The 15,669-nt window shown below is 39.0% G+C and overlaps 1 protein-coding gene across 1 annotated transcript in view; it reads right to left on the bottom strand.

Annotated features, from left to right (window-relative positions):
* DNA2 (DNA replication helicase/nuclease 2) overlaps positions 1-15,417 on the bottom strand; it is a 44,232-nt gene extending 28,815 nt beyond the window's left edge. Inside the window, exons 1-6 of the mRNA XM_031956875.1 lie at positions 15,123-15,417; positions 8,210-8,389; positions 5,002-5,185; positions 4,129-4,274; positions 2,914-3,045; positions 128-347 (exon numbers count right to left, since the gene is read on the bottom strand). Of these exons, the coding sequence (XP_031812735.1) occupies positions 128-347; positions 2,914-3,045; positions 4,129-4,274; positions 5,002-5,185; positions 8,210-8,389; positions 15,123-15,292 (1,032 nt within the window). The 5' untranslated portion in view covers positions 15,293-15,417. The remainder of the gene's footprint in view (positions 1-127; positions 348-2,913; positions 3,046-4,128; positions 4,275-5,001; positions 5,186-8,209; positions 8,390-15,122) is intronic.
* Between the last annotated feature and the right edge of the window lie 252 nt (positions 15,418-15,669).

Raw genomic sequence — 15,669 nt, 5'->3', positions numbered from 1 at the left:
CAAAATTGGAAGCCACAATTTGGAATTAAAATAATAAGGCCACATTATTGTATTTTAAAGATATGTGAACAGAATGTGCTCTTAGATAGATTAAATATCTTCCATTTTAAGAACGTGCATCTGTTACCTGGCTTCTGTGTTCAATAGAGTTAGACTCCTTGCCAGTTTTCAGCTCCAAAGGCATTATTCTACAAGTAGCTTCAGAACCTCGATGGATTTTCACATTGACTGTGACATCAATCTTGCCTTTCAGGCCAAATCTTGGAGACCAAATGTTCTCTTCAATATCTAGCGCTTCTGTTACTTGAATCCTACAAGATGAGTCATTCTTGTTTCTATCTTTTAATCTGGAAAAAAATATTACATATTTCTGAAGAAAATGAGGAGAAAAAAGGTGCATGTAAACCAATCAGTAAGTAGAAACCTACCAGTCTTCCTAAAAAGACTAAGCACAGCCTGGTGCAAAGACCATTGAGTTGGAAGTCATATCTGGGACTATGTCCTAGTCAAGGGATCTGGGTGAGTGATTAGAGACAGCAAGGTGGACCTGGAGACAGGATGACATGCATTCAAATCCCACCTCAAACACTTACTGTATGACCTTGGACAAGTCACTGAATTCTGTTTGCCTCAGTTTCCTCATTTGTAAAAATAAGCTGGAGAAAGAAATGGCAAGAAAACCCCAAATGGGGTCACAAAGAGATGGACATGACTGAAACAACTGTATAACAACAAATTTCTGTAAAGAAGGTCTTATAATAACTGTATTTAGCTCATTCTTATGTGTGCCTTGATATTCTTTATATACTGTAGCTATTTCTGAATAAAAAAAATTTTAATATCTTCTTGCTGAGTTTTATCAGGAATAAACAAAAAGGGTGATTATTTATGAGATTTTATTTCATATACTGCTCCTTTGAAATTATTAACTGTTTCAATCAATTTTTAAATTGATTTTTTGGGTTCTATAGATAATCATATCATCTGCAAAAGTGATAGTGTTGTTGATTTTTCGCCTATTTTATTTTCTCAGAAATTTTTAATTCTTTCAAAAGACTGACTTGAAAAAAGACAAACAAGTCATTCCCCAATTTATAAATGGTCAAAGGATATGAACAATTTTCATCTGAAGAAATTAAAGCCATTTATAGTGATATGAAAAAATGCTCTAAATCACTACTGATTAGAGAAATTAACACAATTCTGAGGTAACACTTCACACCTTGCACATTGGCTAAGATGACAGGAAAAGACAGTGATAAATGTTGGAGTGGATTGGGAAAATTGAGACACTAATTCATTGTTGGTGGAGTTGTGAATTGATGCAACCATTCGGGAGAGCAATTTGGAACTATGCCCAAAAAGGGCTATCAAACTGTACATACCCTCTGATCCAGCAATGTCACTACTGGGTCTATATGCCAAAGAGATCATAAAAAAGGAAAAAGGACTCATGTGCAAAAATGTTTGTATCAGTCTTTTTGTAGTAGCAAGAAAGTGAAAATTGAGTCGCTGTCCCTCATTTGGGGGATGGCTAAATAAGTTATGATATTTGGGTATTTAATATGGTATTTGATAGGTCAAAGGGCTATCAAATTGTGCATACCCTTTGATCCAACAGTGTCTCTACTAGATCTATATGACAAACAGATCATAAAAAGGGGAAAGGACCCACATGTGCAAAAAATGTAGCAGCCCTTTTTGTAGTGGCAAGAAACTGGAAATTGAGTGCATACCCCTCAGTTGGGGAATGGCTAAATAAAGCTATGGTATATGAATGTCATGGAATACTACTTTCTGATAAGAAATGATGAACAGGTTGGTTTTAAAAAAGTCTAGAAAGATTTACATGAACTGATACTGAATAAAACAAGCAGAACCAGGAAAACATACACAGCAACATCAAGACTATGTGATGATCAACTATGAAAGACTTGGCTCTTCTCCACAGGCGATTCCAATAGACTTTGGATGGAAAATGCAATTTTCATCCAAAGAGAGAACTATGGAGAACGAATGTGGATCAAAGCATACTATTTTCACCTTTTGGGATTGTTTGTTTTTTTCCTTTCTCATGAGTTGTCCCTTTTGATCTGAGTTTTCTAGTATCACAAGACAAATATGGAAATATGTTTAAAAGAATTACACATACTGAGAACTAGATGGTGATTTAGTTTCTACTGAGCTAGAAAAATTAAATTAATACAGAGAAATTAAACTTAAATTAGAAAATTGAAACCTAAGAAATGGGAGTCTGGAACCTAAAACAAGGAAGTCAAAGACTGTAATCAGGAGTGGTGGTTTTAGATTTAAAAATGAACCTTTGGGACTTTGCCCCCTTCCCCTTCTCCTGTTCCATTATTAGTAGTCTTCCCCATAAAGAATGTAAGCTCACAGGGGGCTGAGACTGGTTTTTGTAATCAAGAGTGGAGAATTAGAATAAGAGATTCTTCTCAGACATTATGAGGAGTGGTTGTAGTTTCACACTCTAACTTCAGTAACACTCAATTAATGGTGATTCAGGGAAGGAACTTGTGTTTCAGGATAGAAAGTAAAAGAATGCCTTTGCATTTTTCAAAAACTAGCCTAGACACCTATTTTAGCAAGAATATAAAATAAAATCCTTCCAGGATTTAAAAAAAAAAAAAAAAAAGAATTGCATATATTTAATCTATATCAGCTTGCTTGCTGTCTTGGGGAGGAGAGAGGTAAGGAAAAGAGAAAAATTTGGAACGCAAAAAAAAAAATAAATAAATAAATGCTGAAAATTATCTATACATGTATTTGAAAAAATAAAATACTACCAAAAAAAAGGGAAAAAAAGAAAAGAAAAGATACACACACTTCTACTACTTTACACTAAAGAATCCCAATCAAGGAGAAAATAAGGTCAAATTAGAAAGACTTTCTTACGAAGTGAGAGGCATCTTGGGAAAGTCCACTGCCATGGGCTTATGCATGAAATCTTCAGCCCATTTGGAAAATGATGGAAGATAGTCTTCTATTTCTTGTTGAAATTCATCTTGTTTCAGCTTTAAGTGGTACCTTTAAAAATGGGTGAGGAAATACTGAATATAAAAAAGGAAAAATAAAAAGGACAAAAACAGCAGAGACATGCAGCCCCAAACCAAAGGCATTGCTGGAGGGAGACTCTAGTTTTTTTTTTTTTGTTTTGTTTTGTTTTGTTTTTGTGTTATTTTTTTTTTTATTTAATAGCTTTTTATTTACAGGTTATATGTATGGGTAACTTTACAGCATTAACAATTGCCAAACCTCTTGTTCCAATTTTTCACCTCTTACCCCCTACCCTCTCCCCTAGATGGCAGGATGACCAGTAGATGTTAAATATATTAAAATATAAATTAGATACACAATAAGTATACATGACCAAAACGTTATTTTGCTGTACAAAAAGAATCAAACTCTGAAATATTGTACAATTAGCTTGTGAAGGAAATCAAAAATGCAGGTGGGCATGAATATAGGGATTGGGAATTCAATGTAATGGTTTTTAGTCATCTCCCAGAGTTCTTTCTCTGGGAGTAGCTGGTTCAGTTCATTACTGCTCCATTGGAAATGATTTGGTTGATGGGAGATTCTAGTTATGTTGCTTGGTGAGGAAGGTAATGGAACATGCTCCCAAGATGTGTACAGGTGAACATCACACGAGAAGGACCTATGAGAGGCTCAAAACTGCGGACTGAACAGAGCCCATTTCCCCCAATTCCCTTCAAATTCTCTGCATGACCAATCCATCTCCTTGTAGCAGATGGCTTGCTTGCCTCTTGTCTCTGTCTGTAGTTAACAGGCTTCTTTCCAACTGCTGTTTAAACTTTTCTGCTGTGGGCCTACAAGCCAAGGAAGTCCCTGAGCAAGAGGGGTTCTCCTTTACAGGAAAACCTTTGTCAAACCTACAATGGCTGTTCTAAAGCTTTATCTTATTTCCTAATGCCTTCCCCAGTATTCTAGACTGGTGCATGTACAGGTATTTATTGGGCAATATCACACAGCAAAATGGGGAAAAGTAAAAAACAGGACAAAAACTCTAGTATAACCCAAACATTTTGGAGATTCCGGGAAATGTATTTCCATAACAGCATTTTATCTCTAATTCTGATTGTTACTTACATTTCCTTCAGATGTTTTATTTCTTGAACAGTTTGTAGAGCAAGTTCTTGGAGTTTTTTTTCAGCAAAGCTGTCAATTATCGCTTTTTGAAATATTTCGTGCAGGACTGTGCCGATCAACATTTGGTGAGAATTAGGATCACAGCTCTATAAGAACATGGCAAATATATTTTTGATGTGTTATATGTTAAAAGACCTTATTTTTTACATGCATAGTTACCCAAAAAACTGATATTTTTAAAATATTAAATAGCCAAGAGAAGAGAATATGAAATATTTTCCTTCATCTATTTTTCCTTTATCTCTTATCTGTTTAATAAATTCTCAGGATGTAGAATGTCTAAAATAATAATCTTCAAAAAACTAATTTTATATCTACTAAGAACAGACATGATTATGAATGCTTAATGTTCCTCATGAAGGAATGTTTAGTACAAATATTCAAAACACATATTAGAAAAGAAAATTTCATAACTATCAATAGAAGTCTGAGCAAAAAATTAAGTTTGCCTTTCTCTGAAATATTAATCAAGTACTATGTTAATTATTTCTTATCCTTTTTCCCTATAGAATGATCAAATGGAAAATAAATATATGCAACAACTAATTTCCAAAATTCATTTACTACTCTGTTCCTTATTTTACAATATAACTCTTGTGCTTTTTTAAGACAAGAAGGCTAAAAGAATCCTTTAGCCACAGGAAATAAACCTCAGTAGAGTGATTATCATGTCTTCTTATCCTACGGCAGATATGTGTTCACAAGACTCTGTCATACCAAAAACCATCACTAGATGTAATTTTCTTTTTGTTAATACTTTGTTAAGTATTACGGAAAATGTCTTTGGATCAGCTATAACATCTACATACTTACCCTAAATTTTTCACTCAGAACTGCTCTTCTCATACAACGAATGCTATTTGCTACACTAGTGCCAGATATCAGCATGTCTGGATGGAGAGTCAAATACCCAAAATCTTTATCTATTATCCAAGCATCTGTTTTGTATTCTCCTTCCAAATGAATGATGTCTCCTGGCTCTACTGAAAGGTCATTCCTGCAAATAAAAACATATGACATGTAAGAGCTTCATTTCAAATGCACAAGAAAGGGGCAACTAGAAGGTCCAGTGGAGAGAGCCCAATTCTGATGTCAGGAGAACCTCAGATTCTTAACCTTAAATTCAACCTCAGATACTTTACACTTCCTAGATGTGTTAAGCAAGTGATTTAACCCCAACGGTTTGTCTAAAATAAAGTAAAATACACAAGAAAGGAGACCTAATTAGCATTCCACCTATGGAAGATAGAACACTGATTATTTCACAAGAATTAGAACAGGAAAAAAAATTTTGCAGATCACTTTTATGGGCGGATGAGGTCCAAAGAGATTAAATGAAAAATACAAGGTCTTTCAGGGAGGAAAAGGAAGAGAGTCAGGATTTGAACCCAGGTACTTTAGATCCACCAGCCCCCAAAGAGTGAAATGTTTAAAGAGCCAGAACTGGAGTCAGGTAGGCTCATCTTCCTCAGTTCAAATCTGGCCTCAGAAACTTTCTAGTTCTATGAGCCTGGGCATGTCACCTAACCCTGTCTGTCTCAGTTTCCTCATCTGTACAATGAGTTGGAGAAGAAAATGGCCAACCAGTCCAGTATCTCTAACAAGAAAAGGAAAACAGAGATTCAGACACAACTGAAATAAATGAACAGCCTCATCTCTGGATTCAAAGGCAGGCTCTAGCCTTTTGGCAGGTATTTCTGTAGAACCAGATACTAATCAGCACCAAGTATACTATAAGTCTTTAACTTTACCTGCCTCCAACTTCAAAACATGCACAAAGATACTCCTGGTTTCCCTTCAAACAAAAAGAAGTTCAAGGGTTAGGTCCCAGAAACTATTATAGAAAAAACTGCACACCTTTACATAATCTAATCTCCATCTTTATTATTTATTCTCCCATTCTTAGACCTTCCATCATGCATATGTTTTCCTAAGATGTTAGAAATGGCAAGTCCATAATTTAACAAGGATAAAGGCCTTTTTAGTTGTATCTTGAAACCCAGGCACAAATCCAAGATCAGTCTGCCCTGTGTTCTTGTGTAGCATTGCAAACAAAACTAAAAGGAAAGCAGAAAAGTAGGGAAAAAAAACTGCTTTTACTGCACGTTTCTCTGATAAAGGCCTCACTTCTCAAACATATAGGAAACTGAGCCAAACTTATAAAAATTAAGAGTCATTCCCCAATCATCAATAATCAAAGGATAGGTACAGACAGTTTTCAGAAGAAAAAATTAAAGCTTCAAATAATCATAGGGAAAAATTTGAGAAATGCAATTAAAACAACTTTGAGGTACCACCTCACATTTACCAGATTGGTTAACAGAAAAGGAAAAGGACAAATGCTGGAAGGGATGTGGAAAACCAGCGATGGTAAGTAATGCATTGTAGGTGCAGTCATGAATTGGTACAACTCTTCTGGAAGACAATTTGGAACTATAAGCAAGCAGCTATAAAATTATACATACCTTTCAACCCAGCAATATCACTAGTAGGTCTATATCCCAAAGAGCTCAAAGAAAAGAGAAAAAGACCTATTTGTACAAAAATATTTATAGCAACTATTTTGATGGTAGCAAAGAATTAAAAACTGAAGAGATGTCCATTAACTGGGGAATAAACAAATTATAGCATATGATTGTGGTGGAATAGTATGAGATAATACTGTAAGAAATAACGGGGATCGTTTTAGAAAAATCTGCACATGTCTCTTTTCAACAGTGAGGTGATTCAGGCCAGTTCCAATGGTCTTGTCATGGAGAGAACCATCTGCACCAAGAGCCAGGACTGTGGGAACTGAGTATCGATCACAACATAGAATCTTCAATATTTTTGTTGTTGTTTGCCTGATTTTTGTTTTCTTTCTCACTTTTTTCTTTTTGATCTGATTTTTCTCATACAACATAATTGTGGAAATATGTATAGAAGAATTACATATATTTTACCTATGCTGGTTGCCATCTAGGGGAGGAAGCAAGAAGGGAAGGAGAAAAAATTTGAAACACAAGATTTTATAAGGGTCAGTGTTGAAAACTGTCTATGCATGTATGTATATATATATATAAAGAAAAACCTAAGAAGATTAAATGAATTGATACAAAACGAAGCAGAAATAGAACATTATATACAGTAACAACAATATTGTAAGGATGAGCAACTGTAAAAGATTTAGCTACTTTGATCAATACAATGATCCAAGACAATTCCAAAGGGCCCATGATGAAAAATGCTATCTACTCACCTCTAGAGAGAGAACTGATAAATTCTGAGTGCACACTGAAGCAGATTTTTTTTCACCATTTTTTTTTGCATCATATCTAATATGGAAATGTTTTCAGATGTATAATCTAATCTCAAAGGGTAGAAAATTTCAGTCTTCATTATTCATCCTTCCATTCTTAAGTCTTTCAGCATTCCTATGATTTCCTAAAATTTTATAAATGGCAAGCTATTACTTCTCATATAAAATTGAAATAATATTGCTTGCCTTTTCAATGGGGAGAGGAGGAAAAATTCAGAACTCAAAATTGGACTCTTGTTAAAAACTAATTTAAGGGGGCAGCTAGGTGGTGTAGTAGATAGAGCACCAACCCTGAAGTCAGGAGGACCTGAGTTCAAATCTGATCTCAGACATTCAACACTTCCTAGCTGTGTGACCCCTGGGTAAGTCACTTTACCCTAATTGCCTCAGCAAAAAAAAAAGAAAAGAAATTAATTTAAGTTTCATATTACAACTGAAGAGACTAAGGATCTAAGTGGAAAAAGGAATAGTCAATAATACGACAATGTTCTTTGTGTTCACTCTACTTCCATCAGCTGCGTGACTGGACAAACTAATCTCAATGAACCTCAGTTTCCTCAACTATAAGAAAAAAGGTAACAATACTTGTACTAATATTTTGTTTAATCACTACAAAACTAGAGTTATTCATTTTATTTCCTCAAGTGGTTTTGGAAACAAAGACGTAAGATGCTGAGCACAAAATAAACGTCACACCAATTACTACATATGTATATCAGTTACCAATCATTCCTAAGGATGCAGAGCTCTTGATCTTCCAATGACTGAGAAGCTGTTATAATCAGATGTTTCTCCGGGTTTTCTTCATTCGGTACAATATTGATTCCCAATACCAGATATCGATTATCTACTCCTCGTCTCAGGATTGCATCAGGAAAGGCTGCTGCCATTTTCTTCTGAAATCTTTAGAAGAGACAATAGATTAACACAACCAAGAAATGAGAACATCTTCTGTGTCTCTTTTCATCTCCAAACTACTCCTGGAAAAGATTCTCTTCCATATTTAATTCTTCTGAAAAGCTAATGCTAAAAATTATCCCTCGTTAAAATAGGTAAAAATAAGGAAGGACAAATTGATTTTGTCTAAAATAACTTCTTCTAGAAAAATTTCTACAAAGTGATACAATGTGTGATCTGCTCTTCTTTTAGCGTTTCAAAATGTAAGCTTTAAGAGAATTAAGGGTAGATACATGCTTAGGACAGTAACAGAAAAGGGCAGCGGGAGAAATTTCAGAGATGAGAGAAACCAGAACAGAAAGCTATCTATGTTCTTTGTGGAACTAGGAAAGTGTTAGAGTGAATGAGGAACAGGAAAATTGGATCACACTGGAAAATCAAAGGTCAACTTATCCATCCCAAATGCAAGAATTCATTCTTTCCTCTCAATAATATTTTATTTTTCCAATTACATGTAAAGATTTTGAATTCCAATTTTTTTTCTCCCTCCCTCCTGTCCAAGACTGTGGGGTTCTTTTTTTCTAAAATATGATCATTCTCTCTGGGAGCAGGTTTCTTGGGGAGGTTTTCTGGAGGCAGCCTTAGTTTCGATTCAAATCAATAATTACCCCAAATACAGCCAGGAGTTAAAATCCAGTCCTTTATTGTGTCCTTCAAAGTCTAGAGCTTCAGCCCCTAGCTCCCTCCGAATGTCTCCGTCTCCACCTCCGCCTCCAAGAGTGGGCTTCTGTGTCTGGCCCTGAGAGCTTCTTGCTTATATGTCCCACACTGAGTACACACCAATCATTATATCACTGGGAAACCATTATTTGTTGTAGGATTAAATCAATTCTAAACTAGATTTAAACATTGTCTCCTCAATTCCACTTAGTACCTTGTTTCAAGTTCTGGCCTATAACATCTCCTCGTAGGATCAGATCAATCATACTGAACCATGCGAAATTAGATAATTATTGTCTCTATCAATTCTAATGACAACACTTTGCTTGTTGTCTTGTGTTGGAATCCTTACAATCTAGTATAGGTTATATATGTACAATCATTTAAACATGTTTCCATACTAACCATATTGTGAAAGAAATAGCAGGAAAAAAAGGGAAAAACCACAAGAAAGAAAAAGCAAACAAAAAAAAAAAAATGAAAATAATATGCTTTAATCCCTGTTCAGTCTCTACAATTCTCTCTCTGGATGCAGATGCCATTTTCTATCCCAAGTCTACTGGAATTGTTTGGGATTACCATATTGCTGAGAAGAGCTAAGTGTATCATAGTTGATCAAGACACAATGTTGCTGTTAATATATACAAAGAAGAATTCATTTCTCTATTACAGTTCAAATTATCCCAATTTGAATACTCTTCAATGAATGGGAACTCACTATTTAACAAGATAAACCAACCAATTTTTGAAAAGCTTGAAATATTACAAACTTTTTCATTACATTAAGCCAAAAATTGCCATCTAGTTTTTTAAATGTGAGCATTTTCATGTACTTGAAAAGTTGTCATGTGGCAGAGGGACTGGACTATTCTGGTGATTCCCAGAAAGTGGAAATGCGAGTCAAAATCACCACCTAGCTTTTTACTGAAGGTCTAAACTGAGGAGGGGACTGTGTCTTCTGATGATGAACTGTCCCTCTCTTAGAAATTCTCATTGGTTGTACCCTACAAGGTCTGCCCTAATCTAAATTGTTTAAAAAAAAAAAAAAAAAAAAGGAGAGGTTGTCTAGCTCTTCTGGCTTGTTATAACCACTGCTTCATTTTCTAGCTGTTCATAAACCCTCCTTTTAATAGTATAACTTTGAATTTTGCCAGGGATCAAAGTAAGGCTCAGTGATCTTTGATTTTCAGCCTCCTCTTCCCTTTTTTTGGAAAATTGGAAGATCTGCTTCCTTCCAGACCTGGGACCCCACTCTCACTTCCCAATCTTTCAAGGATCTCAGATGGTGGCTCAGTATTCATGTTTCCCAGCTTCAGCACCCTGCGACAGATCATCTATATAACTGAGACAGAGAATCTCAACCCATTAAGGAATGCAAGGGGCTCTTCTTATCTTCCTATTTATTCTTGGGAATCAATTCCCTATAATTTGTTTCCCACTAGCCTATGGCAAGCCTGGTTATATAGTTCAAAGTCATAGAAATGGGGGTGAGGGGAAGGGGCAGTTAGGTGGCTAAGTAAATAGCCCTGAATTCAGGAGAAGCCAAGTTCAAATGTGATCTCAGGCACTTTGTGACCCTGAGCAAGTCACTTAACCCCAATTACCTCAGGAAAAAAAAAAAAAAGGAAAAAAAGTGAGCAAATAAGGAACTTGTAATTCCCATGACTTACTAAAAGGACACAATGTAAGCACTGTGTATATGTCCAATCCAATAAATTTGTTACATGTCTACTTTGTAATTGTTAGGGGGGGAAAGATTTAAATAAAATACGATCCCTGTTAATGTAATGCTTATGAGCTCATGGTTTTAATTAACATGTAGATCAATCAAGCAATGAATAGACATTGAAACATCCACAATGCAGGAGGCATCATTCTAAGCTTTGGAGATAAAAAGACAATAGTGAAACTGCCTCTGTTCTCAAGTAACTCATAATTTATTGGGGGCTGGGAGATATAACAGGTGTGTACACATACAAAACAAGAAAAAGGTAATTTTGGAAGGAAGGCATCAGTAACTGGGGCCTCAGGCCTACAGAAGTCGTACTTGAGCAAAACTTTGAATAGAACTAGACTTTTAAGAGTTTGAGATGAGAGAGGGCACTGTGGGCACAAGGGAGAGCCTGGGCAAAGACACAGAGAAGAGGTGCCATGTTTGACAGACAGCAAGATGGTCACCTTATTTGGACCACAGGGTGATTAAAAAAAAAAAAAAAAAAAAAAAAAAGGACTGGAAAGGTAAAGTGGAATCAGTTTGTGAAGGGGCTGAAATGCCAAAGAGCCTATATTTGATTCTCCAAGTAAAAAGGTGTTTATTGAGTATGGAGGAGGGGGGAGCTGGTCAGAAATGCACTCTGGGAAAAATCACTTTGGCAGCTGTATGGAGAATGGATTGGAAAGAAAAGCTTGAGTCATGATGTCCACTTAGGAGGCCATTGCAATAGCCCAGGAAAACAGTGCTGAATGGCTGGAATAGGATTGGTGACTGGAGAGAAGGAAAGAGTTACAAGACATGTTGTGGAGACAGAAAAGTCAAGATGAGGTACATAACTGTCCAGATGTGAAGGCCAGCAAAGAGATGAGGATGTTCCAAAGCTCTGAGTTTTTCAGTAACTAGGAGAAAAGTGCTCTTGACAGAAATGGGGAAGTTTGGAAGAAGAGTGGAGGAAAAGATAATCATCTCCATTTTGGACATGTTGAGGTGGGGATAAAATGTCCAATAAGCACTAGAGGTGCATGACAAGGTCAAGAAGGAGACTAGAGAGGGAGATTAACTAAGCACATGGGAACGGATGAGGTCACTAAGAGAAACAGAACCAGGACAGGGAATAGGAACTTGGTACAGATAGTGATCCAGCAAAGGAGACTGGGAAGATTGCACATGTGTAACATATCTGATTGCTTACCATCTCACGAAATAAGGAAGGAAGGATAGAATTGGAACTCAAAACTTATTTTAAAATGTTAAAAAATTTGTTTTATTATGTAATTGAGGAAATATAGATGAATTATATATTACATATATATACATATATATTATATATATGTAATTTTTTTAAAAAATTACTCACAAAAAACCAAAAAACTTCTAGAGACTGCTCTGAGAGATGGGGACCAGGTAATACATTTGACATAAGCATGCATCCTTGGTTCATAAATACGGAGAAATTTAATCTCTTCTGCTAAAACCTAAGGAAGTATCAAAAAGAATTTTAAAGGAATGGGGGGAGAACAACGTAAGAACACCCAGGTGTGTTAGCTCTAATTCTAACAACACTAAGTTATCAGGTAAAGGGCAATAGAGATAGTATTTTAAAAATTGTTAAAGTAGCAGCCTGTGTACTGCACTAAATTACATGAAATGATAAAAGACCTGTAAGACGACATCTGGCTGACAGCATTTATAGAACTTGAAGGATCCATCACAGGCTGAGGTGCCATGTTCGTCAATCCAGAGTAACAAGATCAAGTTAGGAAAAAACTGAGATTCAGAAAACTGCAAGTAGAAACTAGTGCTATACAACAAAAAGAGCAAGCTGAATCCAGAATGAGGGCCTCTGGTTCAAATCTCTCCTGCCATCTGTGACCTATTTGACCTTCCAAGTCAACTTCTGTGGGCCTGTTTCCTCAACTGTAAATTGAGGGAGTTAGATTGGTGGCTTCTGGGGCCCCGTATGGCCCTAAATCAATGACCTTATGATCTTTATCTGAGGTTAAACAAAATAACTCCTAATCGTTAGGCCCTTATCATCTCTGGCCTGAATCATTGCCACAATAACCTCCTAGATGATCCCCAAATCTCTCACTATTCCAACTCATTCTCTCCCCCCTCCCCCCCAGTAAACTGATTTTTCTATAGAGCAATTCGGACTCATCATAGATCAATAAAGTCAGATGGCTCCTTACTGTCTCCAGTTCTTAATATCATAGCCCCAAAATACCCTCTGATCTTATAGCTATCCTTCCCTTCACCCACTCAAATTAGTAGGGGCCATTCCCCATACAGGATACCCCATCTGGTATCGAGGTGCCCTCCAAAAGAAAACATTCTTTTTTCACCTCAGACTCTTGGAATCCAGCTCTACTTGAGCTACCTCAGGGGCTCCTAATTTGGAGTCCATCAACAATCAATTAGCATTAGTATAGCATCTAAAGCACAAGGCTTGGAGGTGAAAAGAGCTGACTGAATTCTAATCCAGCCTTATACTTAAACTAGCCATTTCATCTGTCTACCTCAGTTTCTTCAATATAAAATGAAGAATATAAAGAGTTAATTCTTGTTCAAATGTGATAATATTTGTGAAATGTTCAGCACAATGCCTGGCACATAGTAGGTGCTTAATGTTTGTTCTCTTTTGCCATGCTTGGCTGTTGTACTACCGGGAGCTATTGGAAATACAGGGGGGGGTCATCTGACAGTGGCTGCTGGAGAACCAACCCGGAGCTGCAGAACGGATGTCCTCCTGTGAGAGGATGATACAAGGATATTGGAATCCTAGTGTCAACTCAACTTGAAACAAGGTGAAAACTCAAGGGTGATGTCCGAATCCTGGTGTTAACTCAATAGAATTGATACAGTGCTTATTGGTTCACACCTTAGAGTGAATCCTTACAAGGTGATAAGTTGCTAATACTGATAGAACAATGCTTGTGTTCACACCTCTAGAGAGCTCATAAGTATCTAAGTACTCAGTGGAGTTCATAGTTTGGGAGATTCAGGGTCTAGAAAGAGATATCTGAATTCACACCTTCCTTAGGGCCAGAGAGCATGCTGGGAGATATCCCACAATCCCACTCTCGGAGAAGTAGCATAAATAGAGCACTCTGGGAGATACAGGAGGGTACTCGCCTCAGTTGGAGATTGAGAAGTCACCAGTCGGAGTTGAGCTGGAGGCTGAAGAAAGCAGAGGCAGAAGCCAAGGACAACGCTGCAAGAGCTCAAGCAGAGAAATAGGTCTCTGAACTAACGGGGCTAATTTGGAAGGAAAAATAAACGTTTGCAATTTTTACCAGCTGGCTGGATTTTGGAGTAATTATTTATTTCAACTGAGACTAAGGCTGCCTTCCAGGAAAACCTTCACACAAGGGGACTGAGAGACAGTTGCTGTTGTCTGACCTCTCTCCTCTTCCCTCTGCCTCCGATGTATCTCATTCCCAGTACACCTATGTCAGCCAAGGCTGCCCTGTAGCTCCTTCAGACGCTATGATCCCCAGCTGTGGAGGCTCTCGGAGAATTGACCTTTTCCCTTAACGCTGGGTATTTTATTTTGTACTTAATTACATTCGATCTCCCCATTAGACCGTAAGCTCCTTGTATCCACAGCACTTTCCGAAGTGTCTGGTAGACAGAAGGTGCTTACTATAGTTGCTTGTTAACTTGATTAAAAACGTTATTCGGAGGAATCCACGACACAAAGAAAGAATAAAAGCCTCGCCTCTCTCCACCCAAGAGCCTAGAACTTCAGCAGAGCTGGAAGCCTCTCCGGCTCCACGTGCCCCGGTTTAGCAATCAAAGCTCTTCACCACACCCGCCCCCCCAGACATAACTTTCCAGACTTCTTTCACACCGCACTCCCCCGGCCTCCGGCTCTCCCAGGCCGGGACCCCCGCCCCCCACTTCCACGCCCTGGCTCCACCAGACGCCCCCAGTCGCGACCCCTCTCCCCCAGGCGGTTTGCACCGCGCTTCCCCATAGGACTGTGAGCTCCCCGAGGAGAGGGCACAGAGCGGCGCTGGGCCCCCCCGACCCCGTTCACTCATTCATTCATTCATTCAAGCAGCCTAAGACCTCTGGGAACGCTCACTCCCAGACAGGACCCCCCCCCCTACCCCGCTTCCTACTTCTCCCCCCCCCCACCGACCCCCGTGGCTCCAGACTCCGCCCCCTCCTGCACCGGGCCTTGGGGGTGGGGAGGGAGGAGGGGGGACTGGAACCCAGGGGGCTCAGTCCGCGCTGCCCGCGCCCGCTCCCGCGCCCTCCATTCAAATCTCCCGCTCCCTCCCGTGCCCGGCGGCTCACTGGGCGGCGGGCGGCGGCGCCTGCTCCGCGAGCGTCTTCTCCTTGGGCAGCTCCAGCTTGTCCAGCTCCAGCTCCAAGTCCATAGTTCTACCGGTCCGGGGGTGCCGGGCTGAGCCCCCCGGGACTGGCGGATCCCGAGGGAAAGTAGGGGCCGGTGGGGCGGCGCGCATGCGTCCTGACTTCTCCCTCCACACTCCGCCCCCAGCGCGGGCGGAGCCGAGCCCCGGGGGGGTTTTCTTTTAGTCCCTTCCAGGAACCCTTCTCTAGTGCGCGAGCAGCTCCTCTCCCTTCCCTCCTCCCCTAATAAAAAAAAAGGGAAAACAAGCTGGTAACGGATAGTGGTCACCCTGGTCCGGCCCTGAGCGCGGGGCTCCCTGTGCCCCGGGCGTGGGTCCCGCCGCTCGGAGCTCGAGCCCCCCTGCGGGGGAGCCCGGTGGGCCCGGGTACTTTCTTGGGCCGTTCCCTGGGACCTTCTCCAATGCACTAGCAGCGCACCCCCTTCTTTCCCCAATGAAAAAGAGGGAAAACAGCCCGGTAACTGATGGTC

Source organism: Sarcophilus harrisii, chromosome 2, assembly GCF_902635505.1.
Source record: "Sarcophilus harrisii chromosome 2, mSarHar1.11, whole genome shotgun sequence".
In the NCBI taxonomy this organism is placed as follows: domain Eukaryota; kingdom Metazoa; phylum Chordata; class Mammalia; order Dasyuromorphia; family Dasyuridae; genus Sarcophilus; species Sarcophilus harrisii.
The sequence above is the reverse complement of the archived record's forward strand: the minus strand, read 5'-3'. Positions and strand labels throughout refer to the sequence as shown.